Here is a 16654-nt window from a genome sequence, read left to right on the forward strand (position 1 = left end):
GTATCTTTGCTAACGAGTCAGCAAACTTACTCCCTCCTTACTGGTGTTAAAGAACTCACTGCTCATCCTCTAGAATATCTATGACCACTCCAAACACACACTGAAATTCAGAGTGGTTAGTGCTGCACTGTGCATAAAACCCCCACACAGGGAGGGGTGGAGACAAAGTCTCTTTGGGCCATTGCAAAAGATTTCAATTCTTGCAGGGTGGCAGAAGAAATGCTGATCCCAGAACAACACTCCTTCTCCACACATTCCCAGCCAGCTCAGAGCTCTCCCTCCTTGGCACCTCACACCTGTTTGCTGCTTAGCTGCACCACTACAAGTGTGGACCCAGGAGAGCTCATTAGCTCATGGCCAGCACTGAGAAAACACACAGTTCACAGCTTCCAGGAAGGGATTTGCCAGCTCTGGGCTGGCTCCTGCAGGACCAGTTGGAGGCCTCTCTCTCTCTGGAGACCCTCAGGGTGGGTGGGTGAGCTGAGGTCCTACACAGAGCCAACCAACACCCACAGTAGCATGAGGTGCCTGGGGACAGAGCCAGCTGCTCTGGGGGAGGCAGTTCAGGCCTGACAGGCTCCCAGAGACATTAAGCCTTGTTAATGCAGATCTAACTCCATGCTCCATAAAAACTCCTGCAGTGTCCCTTTGCCTGCATTCTCTGTTATGTATCACAGCCCTCTGTTTCCCACCCTGTGTTCTCCCTAAGGCCTCAAAAGTGCCCCAAGGACTCCACTGAGCATGACAACACCTCATTACATTCTGAGAACACCCCTAGATCAAAACATTTCAGCTGGCACCCTTAGACACACTCCTCTCTTTGCATGGCCTTAATAAGATGATGATGGAGTTGAGAGCATCATTACAGGAAGAAGAGGAGGAAAAGAAGATTTCATTTGCTTTTGTTTTCTTTCCAAGCAATCCATCTCCTTGCACTGGGCTTCCTCTCAATTTTCTGTCTTCGCTGCAGCAATTCCCAAGGCAGAAGTTTCAGAGATATCAACAGAGAGGTTGTGTTGATGCAGAGCAGCCTCCTTAGTTACAGCAATCTTCAAGGCACTGACAGAGCAATATAAGCCAAACCCCTCCCCAAAACAAGCTGAGAGCTTGGGCAGGGGGAGTAGAGGTTGAGGCAATGATATTGTGTATACACAGCCAGACCAACCCTGGCAAACTTGTGGAGGATGAGGTTGAGTTGCTCATCACTGGCTGTTGTCAGTGGAGGGAGGAAGAATTCAGCTGTGAGTGCCTGGCCCAGGATTTCCCAGGCCTGTGGCCTCCAGAGCAGTGGATCTGGCAGCAGCACAGCCATGTGGGCAAGGGGCAAGTAAGTGTGTGACAGAGACAGCAAGAGCTCCTCTTTGCCTGGAACACTCCAGCTGTGCTCAGTTCTGCAATCCCTGGATGGCATTGCCTCTGCAGGAAGGAAGGAGACAAACTGATACAGGAGCCAGAGTTTTCCATTAAACTGATAAGGGAGCCAGAGTTTTCCATCTGCATGGATTACATCCAAGCCCTTCACTTGACTTTGCTGTTGGAGGTCAGAGAAGCAGCAGCTCCAGCACCTGCCATGCTCCTGGTCACCAATATGCAGCTGAGGTCTGAATTCCTTGGGAATGGTTCTTTCTGTTGCACAGCAGGATGCTGTAAGACCTCCCTATTTACTTGGGTAGTGGCTTTCCCTCTTTTGGGCCAACTTCCCAACAACCTCCTTAAAAATCCAAACCCTTTACAAAGAGATCAGCAGCCCCTGACAAGTGCAGCAGCACTGACATGTCCAAGCAAACCATGTAAGTGAATTGAACACAGGTCAGAAACTATTCTCACTGCTGTTTGTCTATAGCCAAGCTGGGTTTTGTAGTATCTGTATTATCAGACAGAACTGCTCGAGTCTTTGCAAAGTGCTTTGAGAGCTAGAAATGAAATCTCTGGATCATGGCACCTTACTTTGAATTTCTTTGTGAGGAACAAGGAGATAAGGACTGAGCTTTTGAGAGCTTATTAACAGATATCTGCATAGATTGTGCCTCTGCCACAGGTCCCAAACTCATACCATGGCAACAAGCACCTTCTAGGAGGATTTTAGTATCCAAAGCTGAAGAATGAGAAACTCTAATATGAAAGTCAAGTCAATATTCTTTATAAAAGCTATTGACACAATTATTAGTTAACCAGTTGAATTTATCTCACTCTTTGAGGCTTTTAAGGAAACTCTGTTACTGAAGACATAAAAAATAATCCAAAACTTTTTTATTCCCTCCTGACACAAGGAAATGACATTCCATTCATCATCTTCAGGGTTTGGAGAGGCAATAATGAAACTTCATGATAAAACCCTAAAATGTTGCCATCTTTGTAAATTTTGTCATTATTTCTCCACCTTTGACATACACTTAGCACACTGAAATGATTAAAGCCAACAGACAGTGCTCAGGAATGACTATGGAATGACTCTGGTCAGGCACTGGGATATTGCCCACGGAGGTGGTGGAAGCACCAGCCCTGGAGGTGTCTGGATGTAGCCCTGGAGGATCTGGTTTAAGGTTTAGGGGTTCCAGCAGTGACAGGTTAATGGTTGGACTTGCTGATCTTAGAGGTCTCCTCCAACCTTGATGATTCTATGATCCTACAACCCACACTGGTGGGTGGAAGTTGTGCCTTACCCTGTCTGAGACACAGACAGTGCTGCCAGAACTCGGTGTTTTTTCCTGTGTGGGTATAGAGGTGTTGATCAGCAAACTGTGAGAAACAGATGCAGGTTGGCATTCCCTACCTAGTGCACGTCTCCAGGATGACTTTGTACTCCCGATGGTCCTGGTCTGATGCTGGATCATCATCATCCCCCAGTGCCCTCTCCCTGTGCAAGGCTTCGGAGCGATTCTCGTCCGCAGAGCCAGACCGCAGGGGATTTGGAGCCTGGAGATGCTGCTCTGACTTTGGCTCCTTCAGGTTAACCAGGAGCTGGAAAGCTGGTTTGGCAATAGGATCAGGAACATTGTAAGTCACATCAATCTGCAGCAGAAAGGGGAGAAAAGCAAAACAAATCAGGGCAGTTTATTAGACCTCAGTGTTTCGTAGCATCTACAAGTGTTCCCTAAAGACCAACATAAACAGCAGAGTTTCCAGAGAGAGGGAATAGCAGGCACAGAGGCAAAAGAAGCTTTATCACAGAGATATATAGAGGTAAAGCTGTAACAGAGCAGATCTACTCTAGGACCATTAAATTTTCTTCCATGTATTAAAGCAACACCACATTATAGAAATACTTTGAGAGAAAGTCCAAGTGTAACTCGTTCCCCATAGCAAACTGGGATTAGAAAAGCAGCAAACAGACTAAGTTTAGTGATCATCTTCTCACACAGTTGCTCCAGCCCCATGGCAAACCTCACCTGCATGAGACAGCAGCCTTCACCTTTGGCACTCACAAACAGCCCCGTCGGAATACTGGGGATCTGGGGAGAATCCACAGGTAAGACAAGACATGGCACTCAGAATGGAAATGAACATCAATTCAGCTTGATTTTGTACAAATATCTCTGTGGTTCTAAAGGAGACTGCAGAGGTGAAGTGAACATGGCTCACTTTTCAGCCAGCTGCATTTACAGTGGCAGAAACAAGCAGCAGCACAAAATAAGCATCAGGTCTTAGTTACACTGACAAATGTCTTTGAGTGCTGCCTCCTTCACACCACAGCTCAGCCCTAAACCCTCACAAAATCCCAAGATCCAAGTGTTTAACCTGTTCTTTCACAACTACTGATCTGAGTTGCCATTCAGAACTCAACTCACATGAATTGCCCTAGAAATTTAGCTCCACAGAGACAAAACCACCTACCACTGCAGTCTGGAGGACTTTCTTATTCATCTTGTTAAGCTCAAATGTCTCCTGGTAGTCCAGATTAGTAGAAGCCAAGGAAATGGTCAGGTTGACTCCTCCAACATAAGACAGGATGGCATATTCAGCCAGAGCCTGCAGGGCCACACAGGTGTCCTGGGGATCAGGAGAGGGAGAGATCAGAACAGTGAGGAGCACAGCAAACTTCCAAACAACTGTGCTCTAGCCATCAGCTCCTGCTAGCACAGTCTTCCTTATTAATTCAGATAGCAAAAGAAATGTCAGGTTTTTTGCTGCCAAAGGCATCTGTGAGGACAAAGTCTAGTTTTCCCTTTAAATTATCACTCTGAGAAGGAAACCATTAAGAGCACTGGAAAGTTTTGCTTGGTACCAGAACACAAACAGTTTCTGTCTAGACCCTAGATGGAAACTCTGCCTCAACCATTCCTGAATCCACTGATTATGCATGCACCAAAGCTTCCTTTTCCAGAGGCAGCTCACCTGAGTAGATGAGAATCCTCCCAGTGCATTCCTTTGCTGTGAAAGCCATTTTACCACTGGGAGAGCAGAGGCCACATCTCCTAGGAGTGTGTATGTCAAAAGGGCATAGGACGTCATTTCCACTTCTGCAGAAACAACTGAAGGAGGAGGGAATGAAGAGAAAATCATCATCAAAATACCACCTAGAAGTGACAATCTGGGCAGGCCGAGAGATAGTTCTATGGGTATTCATTTACTGAAAAATAATTGAATAAAGTTAGGTCTGTAGAGTAAAGACAGGAAAAGTGAAGGTAAAATATCTGCACCCAAGTTGCATCACTTCCCAAGATAACTCTGCTCTTTTCTTCACACAATAGATAACCTCCTTTCTGCTTGATTGTATCCCACAAGTAATTTCTTTCCCATTCCACTTCTACTTTGCTGCTGCCCACACTGTGTTCCTATCCTAGAGACCTTCATACAATACCCAGTCAGATCCCTCCTGAACATTGGTGCACCTACATCCTAACCAAAGAGTCAGCAGCTTTAAGGGACTTGAGAATTACAGCATCAGTCACTGCTGCTGTGGCTTTGGCAGTTCAAGTCTAGAAAAAAAGCTGCAGTGCCAGTGCAGGCCCATAAAAGCTTTATAGGTCCATCTTAAAATACAAAGAGAAATAGCTCTAAAATTCAATGTATTTGACTTCATCCAGATTCCATTTTTTTCCCTGGTGGAATCCCATATGGCTCTCACTCTTCTGTCTTTATAAAACTGGAGTGAAAACTGGCAAGACAGCTGGAAAGTCCATCCTCTCTGGACCACATCCTGCTCTGGCTCTCATCTCTTCTTCCAGCATAACATCACCTGCCTTTTGTGAGCTCTCCTTTCACCTGGGTCCTGCCCTGCCTGACTCCCAAGTTCAGAACACCCTGTGTTACAGAAAGATTTCCCTAGAATACATTCAGCCAAGGGCCTGGTGTTGCAGCCCATTCCCTTATCTGTCTTTGCACTACAAGTTGACAGCATCACAGTATGTTAGGGGTTGGAATGGACCTTAGCTCCTGATTACCTGACTGAGAGAGTCCATCATTAAATCCCATGAAGGTATCTTCATCAGTAACAAGAGTTCCTGTGAGGCTCCAGTGTGTAAAGCCATCTAGGAAGAGAGGATGGGGAATGTGGGTGTTATTGGGAGTGCAGCTGAGCTCTGTGTATGGGAAGAGTCAAATTGCACTTCTGCATTAACTCAGAACAGATCCATGCCCTGAACTGTGCTGTCCCCCCTGTTAGACAGGCATTCCCTGAGCAAGAGGAGCTTTGCAGCTACAGAGATGACTGAACGTGACAAATTAGGTAATTCTTGGATTTTGGACCAAAATACCCCCTCAGGGAATGTGATGTGTTACAAGGCAAACCCTGTCATGGACAGGGAAGGCACTGCAGAACCTCTGCTCCACTTGTCTTCCCTCTGCTCCACTTGTCTTCCATCTGCTCCACTTGGTCTTCCCTCTGCTCCAGCTGCACATGTGGAACTGAGGGCTCAGCACAGAGAATCAGGAACACTCTTGCCTTGCAAAGCCAAGCTCAAACACAGCATTCCACCTGCAGGGGCTATTTGCTTGTCCCTGCAGGGGGAGTGGCAGCTCAGGGCTCAGAGGGGACCTGGAGCACAGTACCTTTTGGTTATGGCCAAGCTGTTATATATACATATATATACATACCTTGGGTGATGGCCAAGCTGTTCATCTTGCGCAGCGTCGCGGCCGCGGAGGGACTGTGCAGCAGGGTCAGGGCATAGGCAGTCAGGGCAGTGGTGTAGGGATCTTCTGCTGAATACAGGTTGGACTCCAGGAAGTGTTTTGCTTTGTCAACAGCTGTTCTTTCTTCCTATAGTCAGGGGAAAGAGACCACATTTATTACCAACCTCAGAAGGTAGAATGGCTTTATTTCTCATCACATGGTGCCCATTCAAAAACCCAACAACAAAACCAACCAACACCACCCAACAAACTGGGAAAGATGCATTTTGCTCCCTGCAGAATGGCATGGACACTTGCCTTTCCCTAAGAAAAGCCATGCACCACAAATTCAAACAGAAAGGAGCAAAGAGCAGAGCAAGAATGATCTGGACTGACACTGAGACATATTTTCTCCCCTAAAGCTGAAGAAATGCCATGGCCCTGGAGCAAAGAGCAGAGCAAGAATGATCTGCACTAATACTGAGACACATTTTTGCCCCTAAAGCTGAAGAAATCCCATGGCCCTGCAAGGCAGCAGATGAACAGAGCAGGGTGAGTTCTCTACTGTAGGTTTGATTGTGTTCCTGACACTCTGGAGCGTCTGGCAGACGCCAGAGGATAATAAAGGCCAAGGTTCCCAGGGGTCCCTGCAGCCAACAAACATGTTTTATTAACTCCCTCAATGACCTCACCGTGCAGGAACGTGGCTCTGATAATTTATAGAAACAATTTAATTGGACTTGATGTAATTTGGTTTCCTTTGATTTCCCTGTGGCACTAACCTTCCCCTTCCTCATTTCCTAGCTAAGATCATTAGTAACACTTGCAAATCTCCTCTAGGAAAACTCTTAGATCCATAGAAACTACACTTGCAGCAAGTTAAAGTGCTGAGGGTGTCTTGACACACAACAGCCCAGAGAAAGCATCACATCACTGCTCAGAGGGGACAGGACAGGGAGGCAGGAGGTCACTCTGAGCACTGGAGGATTTTCTAATGCTTGTATTTTAGGTTTTAATAAGGTGGAAAATGTGGAAAGCTTTCCACTCCAGCAAGAACAGGGGGCTTGGGGGTGTCTGCTTGCCACAGCAGTATGGCCTAACTCTTGAGACTCAGAGGGATGGGCTCAAAAGTGCTGAGGTGATCAGAGTTCCTGAGTGGATACTGCACTGGCTGTTTCAACATCTCCATAAACTCACAGGGTTGTAACTCAATGGGCAAAGCTTTTTGTCCAAGACCAGATCACCCAGAGATGCTGCACCATTCACTACACCTCCTCTTCTCATCTTCCAGACAGCTCTACCTGTACACTCTACTCTCCCACCACCACTCTTCCCCTTGGCTGCTGAAGAGCAAGGGCAGAACTGTGTCCATGCCTTGTCAAGGCATGTGCAAAGGGACATTTCCCCAGTCATAATTAATGGGAGTGTTTAACCATGATCTTATCTGAGCATCTCCATTCCAGTGAAATGGCATGGGATCAAAACCACATCAAAGGACAGGAACAGTATTTTACCACAGGTTTTAAGAAGGAATTTCTAAAATATCAGTCGTACTGCAAATTTAGGATTTGATTCTTTTCCTACTTCAAAATTCACACAGAGGAATTGCATGTTTCTGTGTAGCTGTTCTCCTTTCTGTGTGTTTCTGTTCTGTCTCAGAGAAAAATTCTTGTCCAGAGCCCTCAACCCAGCCCCTTGCAGGGCTGCAGCTCTCCAAAGACACCAAGCTAACAGCAGTAGCTGTTTGGCCACTGCAAGAGCTCTCTGGATCCCCAAGTTGAACTGCTGTGAGCACTAAACCAGGTTCTTTGAGTCTCCACAGGCAAAGAAGCAGGATCTGCACAGGCTGCAATCACACCTAGAAGTTACAAGGCAGAAAACACTTCTTGCAGGAATTTCTGGGAGAGTTTGGAGGATGGAGCTGCAGGGAAGTGTTTTGCTCTGGTAGAGTAATCATGAGCTGATGGTTGAAGGGTGGGAGATCACCTTGAATAACTTCAGATTCCTTAACCTTATAATAATCTCAAGGCTTTGCAGCAGCCTCTGTCAGCTGGATGCTATTGCTCTAGTGAGCACAGAAGCTCTGGAAGCAAACTTCAGTGAAATGAAGTTCAGAACAAGAACAGAGAGATGTTTTAACTGAGTTTTTCTCACCTCAGAAGTGACACCTGTTTCCAGAAGAGATGCAACCACATAAGCTGTCAGGGAGATCTTACCGTGGATTCCACCCTGAAGGACAACAAAGAAACCACTGGATGAAAACTAGAGAGAAGGACATTGGATAAAAAGACTCTTGAAGTAAGACAGGGAATCTGTTAGAATGAGAGGAGAAGATCCCAGATTTCTTTTTTTTTTTTGTACATATGGAGTATGAAATTTAGGAGCCCAACCCAACACTGCAGCCTCCTTCCCTGGCAGTAGCCTGAGGACACACTCAATGCACACAACAAGTGTTTTGCAAGACTTGACATCTTCTTTTCCCTTCTCTGGGCACAGCACACAGATATTCTGATAGACATCTTTTTTTCCCTGAAATTCTCCTGTTTTTTTCCAGCCTTTCCACAAGGGCACAAGGACACTGCATCACTTCATGCTTTGGGCCTATTGAATGACTTTCATCCTGAATAGTTTTTACCTGAATGTCCTTATTTAGTATCCTGCCCATGGCAGGAAAAGAACCATCTTCTTTCTGGTGCTGGATGATCCAGTCCTTGGCAGCTGTTAGTTCTTTTGGGTCAATGAAAATGAATCCACGAGACTGAGCAAAAGACTTGAGGACAAAAGCTGTTAGCCTGTAAAAAGGAATTGATCATCTTTACTGAGAAAACAAATAATAAAGTATCAGCAAAGGGAAAAATTAGATTCTTAGCACAAATTTGAAGAAATCCCATTGGGAAGCACTAAATATTGTTAAAAAACTCATGGGACATAAAAGCAGCTGATACGGATTAAGGGTCAATAAATTGAAAAGCAGAACTGAAGGTAGATTTGTTATGTCACATCCTGAAATAGAAGTTCTTTTCTAGGTGCTCAGCTGCTACCCAAATTCTGAAAGCTTTTAAATCAAGAACCAACATGACTCTAAGAAATCCAGAGCCACTGCTAAAATCTGAGGTTGTGTTAGACTCGGTACAGATTAAGATTTAGGAAAGCACCAGAAGTGCTGTTGGAATTCTAAACCTCTGACAACAAGTGTGAGCCCTGGCCAGCTCTGGGAGATTGGATCATTCCATTTACAAGCCCCTGAGGAATGGGAGGGTAGCAAACATGCTGCCTGGCAGGGGATTTTTCAAGTGTTAAGTAATTGTGTGTCACCATGTTTTACATCTAGGGACTGGGAGATGTCAGAGCTGAGACAAACGTTTACTATCTCAGGCACAGTGAGGCAGCAGCATTGGTGGTACTTCCCCTCTGATGAGTGTGTGAAGCAAATCAGCTACAAACCAAACACAGAGCAGATGGAGAAGGCAGATGACAGCACAAGCAAATGAATGAAGACAAGAATCTACTACAGCTGAGCCACCAGAGGTGATGTCACACGACCCATCCAGGCCATGCTGTCCTCAGGGGGACATGGGTGAGAGGAGCTGATTCCTCAGTTTCAGAGTTCCTGGCTCTCCTCTTGTTTGACTCTGCATGTCCTGCAGTGCAAATCTCAGAGTATGAAGCCACACCATTCCAGTTCACCCATGGGGGGATATAAACCACGTGGGAGAAAGATTTCTTTGGGGGTTTCTGGCTTGGTTTTGGTGTTTGAGGGTTGGTTTTTTTTTGCTGGTAGAAGCCTCTGCCACTTCTAGAGACAACACATTTCTCTGTACATGCTACAGATGAAGCTCCATTCCCTAATGGAATTAGGTGCTTAAATGCCCCATAATTGCTACTCCAATTCCAGCAGAGCAAATATGATTTTAACTATAGTTATATAGCTTTTATGATTCTAAGCCTCTGTGTGTGAATCCTGGACCTATGAGCAGATTTGACAAAACTGCTCCTGAGCCCTGAAACAACCCTAACACACCTAGTGTAGTAAGAACCCTCAGCAGCATGAAAACAGCAATCCTGTCCTCACTGAGTATTACTCTGTCATTTCTACTCTCCACTGCGTGTGATACCATGAAGGAAGCTGGAAAATGCCTCTTCTTTCCTAGCCAATTGTGTATTTTTTTCCCAAGTAGCAAACACTTCACACTTTTCAAACTCTGTTTGAAACAGCAACTCACCACATGCTCCCTGAAGAATCTCTCTCCCCAAAGGCACTGTATGAGCCATCCTGTCTCTTGTAGGTCAGTTGGCGCTGGTAGCCTGCAAGTCACAAAAGAATTGGGGGAGCCCAAACTCCTCACACAGAAAAAAAACCCCAAGTATTTCAAGTGAATGAAGGCTCAAGATCATCTGGCACTCGTGTAAGGGATTCTGCTGCCTGAGGCAGCTCGGACTCTGCTCTACATATTCTGCAGCTTGTCCAGAAATCCTTCCAGGCTAACATCTGGGACACTGCAGCTCCTGCATTTTGGCCAGGAGAAATGTTAAGGGTTGGATATACTCCTCTGAAAAAATGTAGTATCAAAACAAAAGATTTTGAGTTAAGCACACAGCCACTCTCCTTCCACTTGGCTGAATATGCTTTTCCTTTACCAGTACAGCTGGATTCAGACTCTTTTCCCAAGCTGTTGCTTAGGACAACTTAGTGTAACTGTACCACAACAAGAAGAACAGCTGTGATTTTCATGCTCATGAACATTTCCAAGCTGTTGAGGCTGTTTAAGGCTCCTTTTAAACAGCATTATTAGCATTATTACCTTGTGGAAGTGTGTTGGGGCACAGTACAAGAATACTGATTGGCTTAGCTCAGGCCACTTCTAAAGATCAGGGAATATATGGGAGTTTTTGGGGATCAGCACTTCCTAGGATGGATGATTAAGGGATGAAGAAGTCTTTTGGCTCGGCAAGTCACAAACTGTTACTAAGTTGGATGCTGAATGTCCTGGAATGTCTTCTGAGAGTGAAAATGTGTTGGGGCACAGTACAAGAATACTGATTGGCTTAGCTCAGGCCACTTCTAAAGATCAGGGAATATATGGGAGTTTTTGGGGATCAGCACTTCCTAGGATGGATGATTAAGGGATGAAGAAGTCTTTTGGCTCGGCAAGTCACAAACTGTTACTAAGTTGGATGCTGAATGTCCTGGAATGTCTTCTGAGAGTGAAAATTAACAAAGTGATAAGATCTCTCTCCTGGAATGTCTTCTGAGAGTGAAAATTAACAAAGTCAAAATGCTCTTCCTATTAGAAAAATAATTTGCTTCTCAAACCTGTTCATCTATAGCCATAAACTGCCCATCCTAACAGAGCACTGAGGAATACAGAACACACACTTGGGCAAAGCTCATTGGAATAAACCCCTTGGGAATGGAGATTTCTGATCAGGAAACATGTCAACCTTGCAACAAGATTGTGTCAAAAGGCATTTATGGCCTGTTTAATTCTCCAGCACAGGAGGAGATATTTCATAGCACACTGCACGACAGTTTTATGGGAATGGATTACTCTTTCACTTCCAGAGGTGAAGTTTCTTTGTTGACCTCTCCAGATCCAGGCAGCTCCTCAATCCCTGAGTATGGGCTGCCCATGACTCCTACACTTTGCTGTTGCTTTAGAGCTCACAGGGAATGCAGAGGGAATGGCTTGAAAAATAGGAGGAACAAAGCCCAAGAGATTAATAATAGTTTTGGAGTAACCACATCTTTGCCTGGAGATGTGGGATATATAAAGCACATGGCAGAGAGAACAAGTAAGAGTATTATTGGTTTGCTTCCTCCAAACAGAAGGTGTTGCATTCAATTAGATTGATCTTCTTCTACACAGGTCTCAGGGACAACTTACTGCTGAGCAATTCCTCCTTAAGCTGCTCCTAAGTGTCAGATAGACACAGAGCAAGGACTTGTATATCACTTATCACTGCCTCTGTTCTTCTGTTTGAATGTCCATTTGGGATTCCTTATGCTTCAGTGCTCTCCCATTTACCCTTCTTTGCTTGCTGGGTTGGTAGTGGCACAGACTATGTCTTGTTTGCCCTTCTGGAATCTCTTTTCTAACGCTGGGACTCCCTGCAGAGGTTCACCTTTCCAGTTTTCACCTGTTCACCTGCTTTTGTGCAACTGTCTTGTGGCAAAGGAGAAAAAAACCTGCCTGGTTTAGCTGAGGCCACTTCTGAAGATCAGGGAGTATATGGGAATTGTTAGGGATCAGCACTTTCTGTGATGGATGATTAAGTGATGAAGAAGTTTTCTGCCTTGGCAAGCCACAAAAGCCTTCCAGAGTGAGCAAACAGACTTTCCCATCTAAACCTTATCCTTGGCAGGGCTCCAATAAACACAGAAGAGTTCAAAACTCTTGAGGATTTCTTCTGTAAGGGTTAATTAGCAAACAGAGCTTGAAGCCAAGAACCTGGAAGGGCTGCAGATCCGTAAAAAGAAACAAAAGCAAATGATGTTGCAAAGGAAACACTGAGTTGGACTGTGAACAAATTCCCTTTGCCTCATTGCTATCAGCAAGCACCAAAAGATGACAAGTGAAGTGAGTGGAGCCAGGCAAAGGAAGCAGCACTGAGCTTTTGCTGCTGAACACAAGAAATATCTTCTGTATTACATTTTATATTTATATTTTTCAGAGGAGAACCACCAAATCCTGTCACCTCTGATTTCATGACATGACTATTGTCTGACTCATCCACAAGAGAGCTTTGTCCCTTTGGGTCACTCTTGTTCTTAATGATCTTTGAATTCTGATTTGTCCTGAGAATTGCACTTGGTTATAAAACTATTTTGCACGTGTTTCTTGCCAAACAAATGCAGAGAAAAAACAGGGCAAAAAAAAAATTAAAATAAGAGAGATTGGTTTCTGCTGCTTAGTGAGGTAGGACAGGACAATGAGAGATAACCCAGAACCACATAACAAAGGTTTTTCACTACTCTGGGTACTAACTTCGGATTTTGGCTATACTGGGTCACTTTGGCCATATCAATGCCATGCAGAGCTCCATGCTGGGGACAGAGTGACAGGAGAGCACCAGGCAGGAAGGGACCTGGGAGTTTGGAGAGACAGGAACTGAACAGGAGCCAGCAGTGTGCTCAGGGGGCCAAGGAGGCCAATGGCATCCTGGGCTGGAGCAGGAACAGTGTGGTCAGCAGGACCAGGGAGGGGATTCTGCCCCTGCACTCAGTGCTGGTGAGGCCACACCTTGAATGCTGTGCTCAGTTCTGGGCCCCTCAGCTCAGGAGGGACATTGAGGGGCTGCAGCAGGTCCAGAGAAGAGCAACGAGGCTGGTGAAAGGACTGGAGCGCAAGTGTCATGAGGAGAGGCTGAGGGAGCTGGGGGTGTTCAGCCTGGAGAAGAGGAGGCTCAGGGGAGACCTTCTCACCCTCTGCAACTCCCTGACAGGAGGTTGGAGTCAGGTGGGGGTTGGTCTCTGCTCCCAGGCAACCAGCAGCAGGACAAGAGGGCACAGACTCAAGCTCTGCCAGGGGAGGGTTAGGTTGGATATTAGGAAGAGATTTTTTCCAGAGAGAGTGCTCAGGCATTGGAATGTGCTGCCCAGGGAGGTGGTGGATTCACCATCCCTGGAGGTTTTCAAGGTGAGACTGGATGTGGCACTTAGTGCCATGGTCTAGTAACCACAGTAGGGTTGGACTTGATGATCTTAGAGGTCTTTTTCCAACCTGGTTGATTCTATGATTGCTAAGATAATACTATTAAAAACCAGAAAGTCAAGAAGAGCCTCGTAGTGACTAAAGGGCTGAAAAGAATTTATGAATAAGGCAAAACTTCCCTAAACATACCGATTTTTACTCAATTTAATTTTCCTTGACTTTCTCAAATGTTTAAACATAGATATCATAGAGAAGATAAATCACTAAGCATCTAAACTAGGAGCTGTTGAAGAGAAACAAAGGCACCACATCAAGGAAAAACATCTTGCCATCAAAGCTGTGAGATTATCCTACAAGCAATGATGAATCCTCATCCCTTGGGATACTCTTGACTAGAAAGTACATGATACAAGTAAAACTCTTCCAACAAGCCTTTTCTCCATCTATAAATTGCAAGTGCAATGACTTACCTTGAACAAGGTAATCAGTAGCTTCAATCTCCACCTCATGACTGAGCTGTTTGGTTTTCTGCAGGTATTTCAGAACAAAAACATTAGGAGCAAAGTGGATCATGTTCTGCTCCCCACAGCCAAATGGTAATCGCAACAGATTGTCCAAGTTGTTCAAAGTAGGACCCATCACATCTCCTGGAGGAGAAAGAGGTGAGAAGTTCAGCATCAAGTCAGGCTTGACATTTTATGTCTTACACTTAAACCCACCTGACTACACTAATATCTACTGGCTACAGAGTCAGCTTAAACCAACTGTGTCATACGTGGGAAGTCCTTCAGATGTCAAGTCTTAGACCTTCAAGATCTTGTTGGGTTAAAGAAACGTCACATTTCAGAATTTGGCTCTCCAGGACTTCCCAGTTTAGACTAGCTTAGAACACAGCCCAACGTTTGGCTCTCCGGGACTTCCCAATTTAGACTAGCTTAGAACACAGCCCAACTTGTGGTTATGATGATCATGCAATAAATGCATTGAGCTCTAATGGAGCCTCTGCAAAGCTCTCAGATGGTATCAGCTGTGAGTCACTGTCAACTCAGAGCTCAAACAAGTGACGAAGAAACCCCAAACAATTAGCTCTCCCAGAATTAAGCAGCAGAAACCTTTGTAACTGCCTCTGACTATTTTAGCTGGTGTGCACTACTCAAGTACTGGTCAGAAGGAACAGCTGGAGAATCTCTTCCCATTTGATACCCTAGTGATACCTCCTCAGAATTGATACCTATTATTGAAGCCGTAGCTCTTTCTGATCCTGGAATTATGTTGTGGGGAACTCCAAGAGTAAATGCTTCATTGTGATTTTCATCAGTCTCTTCTTTTCTCCAAATTTTAAACTCTCCCATTGACCCCCAGCCTGTGGAAAAGCCAATGTACTTCACCTCAAGCTGTTTGGGGACTCTCCACTCCACAATAATAGACTCATTTAGCACCCGAGTACCATGGCCAACCTGAAAGGGACAAAAAAACATGCAGTTCCAAGAGCTCACACACATGGAGTCAGTCTGGCACGTGTCCTTGGACCTCCTAACTCACATGTGCATCAGAGAACACCAGAAATGGATTGACACCTTCCTCTTTCCCACCCACAAAACCATCCAAGGAAATTTAGTGAGAATTCTACTGGTTTGGCCTTCAAGGTTTTTAGCACACTTAGGACTGAAAACTTGGGACTGAGGTCCTGAGAATATACTGTGGCAAGAGATTTGTTCTGATCAACTCAGCCTGATCAGGACTTCAGATAGAAGCAGCAACAGCACCAAACCTTTCACCTTCTACACCAAACCTAAGGACAACCTGCTCTGTGTGTGTGCTCAAACTCCACTCAAAAAACAAGAGACTTCCAGACCATCACATAGCTGAACTCAGTACCTGGATTATTCCATTTTTCCAGCTGATCCAGAAGCTGCGGAATTCATCCCAGGAGAGGATGCCAGGTGTGTCCCTGCTGGCCACAGGCTCACCCATTTTGCTTATGGAAATCCATGTTTTAGTGTTTTGATGTCCCCCAATAACAATCTCTGTCATCTCTGCCATGTCGTGTGGCCCAGAGGACAAGGCCAGGTGAGCATCGTTGTGAGCCTTCACGGCGATGTCGAACTGGGTCATCTGGGCAGGTTTCTGCATGTACTGGTACTCATATTTGTTAGGTGTGGAAATGTGTATTTTCTCTAGTCAGAAAAATCATGGAAGGTTGTAAGAATTAGAGCTGAGACTTGAAAAATAACCCAGAGCTGATTACTACAATTAAACCAACAGACATTTCTTAGGTACGTGTTCTTTTTTTCCAGCTACTCTTAAAAAAACTAGAAAGTATATGGGATATTTCTTCCCATCTCCATATTCACCCTCTTCCCATACAGAAGATTCTTAATTCAAGCTGCTCAGTTGGATTTTTTAGCAAGCCTGCAAGTGATTTTTCAGTTCTGATCTAGTGGTCAAAAGCATCTCTGCTTAGCTACTGGAGCCAACTCTGAGCTATCCAAATCTCTGGCAGAAAGGACATAGTGATTCCAGAGCTGAATTTTAACAGACCAGCTGAAAATATAGCACAGTCCCAGTTACTGTCCACAGTGCTGAATACTCAAACTGTTTCATAAAGTAAAGGAATTTAATGACAATTTCCAGAAATCACTTGAGCACTTTGAGTAAATTCATAGTTAGCCAGACAGGCAAGAGTCACTTCACAGGTTCCTCCTACATAGCATAACTCATCAGTCAGAGAAATAGAAACCAAGAGGGGATTTTAACTTTTTTTTTTTCATTTTAAACAAGATGAAGCCAAAATGTTTCTATTTAAAACTGAACCAAACAAATAGAATATCTCATTTGAATCATGAACTTACCATTTGGGCAGAAGAACACACTGTAGGTGTATTCCCTGGACAGTCCCTCTGGCTAGAGAAAAACACAAATCCACACATCAGCCACATGGCTCAAAT

At 44.9% G+C, this 16654-nt stretch overlaps 1 protein-coding gene across 1 annotated transcript in view; it reads right to left on the reverse strand.

The window, feature by feature from the left end:
* CPAMD8 (C3 and PZP-like, alpha-2-macroglobulin domain containing 8) overlaps positions 1 to 16654 on the reverse strand; it is a gene marked incomplete at both ends in the record, with an annotated part of 33405 nt that overhangs the window by 6026 nt on the left and 10725 nt on the right. Inside the window, 13 exons of the mRNA XM_009071829.1 lie at positions 2774 to 3012; positions 3390 to 3452; positions 3835 to 3990; positions 4336 to 4472; positions 5385 to 5471; positions 6037 to 6202; positions 8209 to 8283; positions 8690 to 8846; positions 10278 to 10359; positions 14177 to 14353; positions 14938 to 15163; positions 15585 to 15883; positions 16559 to 16610. Of these exons, the coding sequence (XP_009070077.1) occupies positions 2774 to 3012; positions 3390 to 3452; positions 3835 to 3990; positions 4336 to 4472; positions 5385 to 5471; positions 6037 to 6202; positions 8209 to 8283; positions 8690 to 8846; positions 10278 to 10359; positions 14177 to 14353; positions 14938 to 15163; positions 15585 to 15883; positions 16559 to 16610 (1916 nt within the window). The remainder of the gene's footprint in view (positions 1 to 2773; positions 3013 to 3389; positions 3453 to 3834; positions 3991 to 4335; positions 4473 to 5384; positions 5472 to 6036; positions 6203 to 8208; positions 8284 to 8689; positions 8847 to 10277; positions 10360 to 14176; positions 14354 to 14937; positions 15164 to 15584; positions 15884 to 16558; positions 16611 to 16654) is intronic.

Source organism: Acanthisitta chloris, unplaced genomic scaffold (genome assembly GCF_000695815.1).
Source record: "Acanthisitta chloris isolate BGI_N310 unplaced genomic scaffold, ASM69581v1 scaffold17613, whole genome shotgun sequence".
NCBI classification, from domain to species: Eukaryota; Metazoa; Chordata; class Aves; order Passeriformes; family Acanthisittidae; genus Acanthisitta; species Acanthisitta chloris.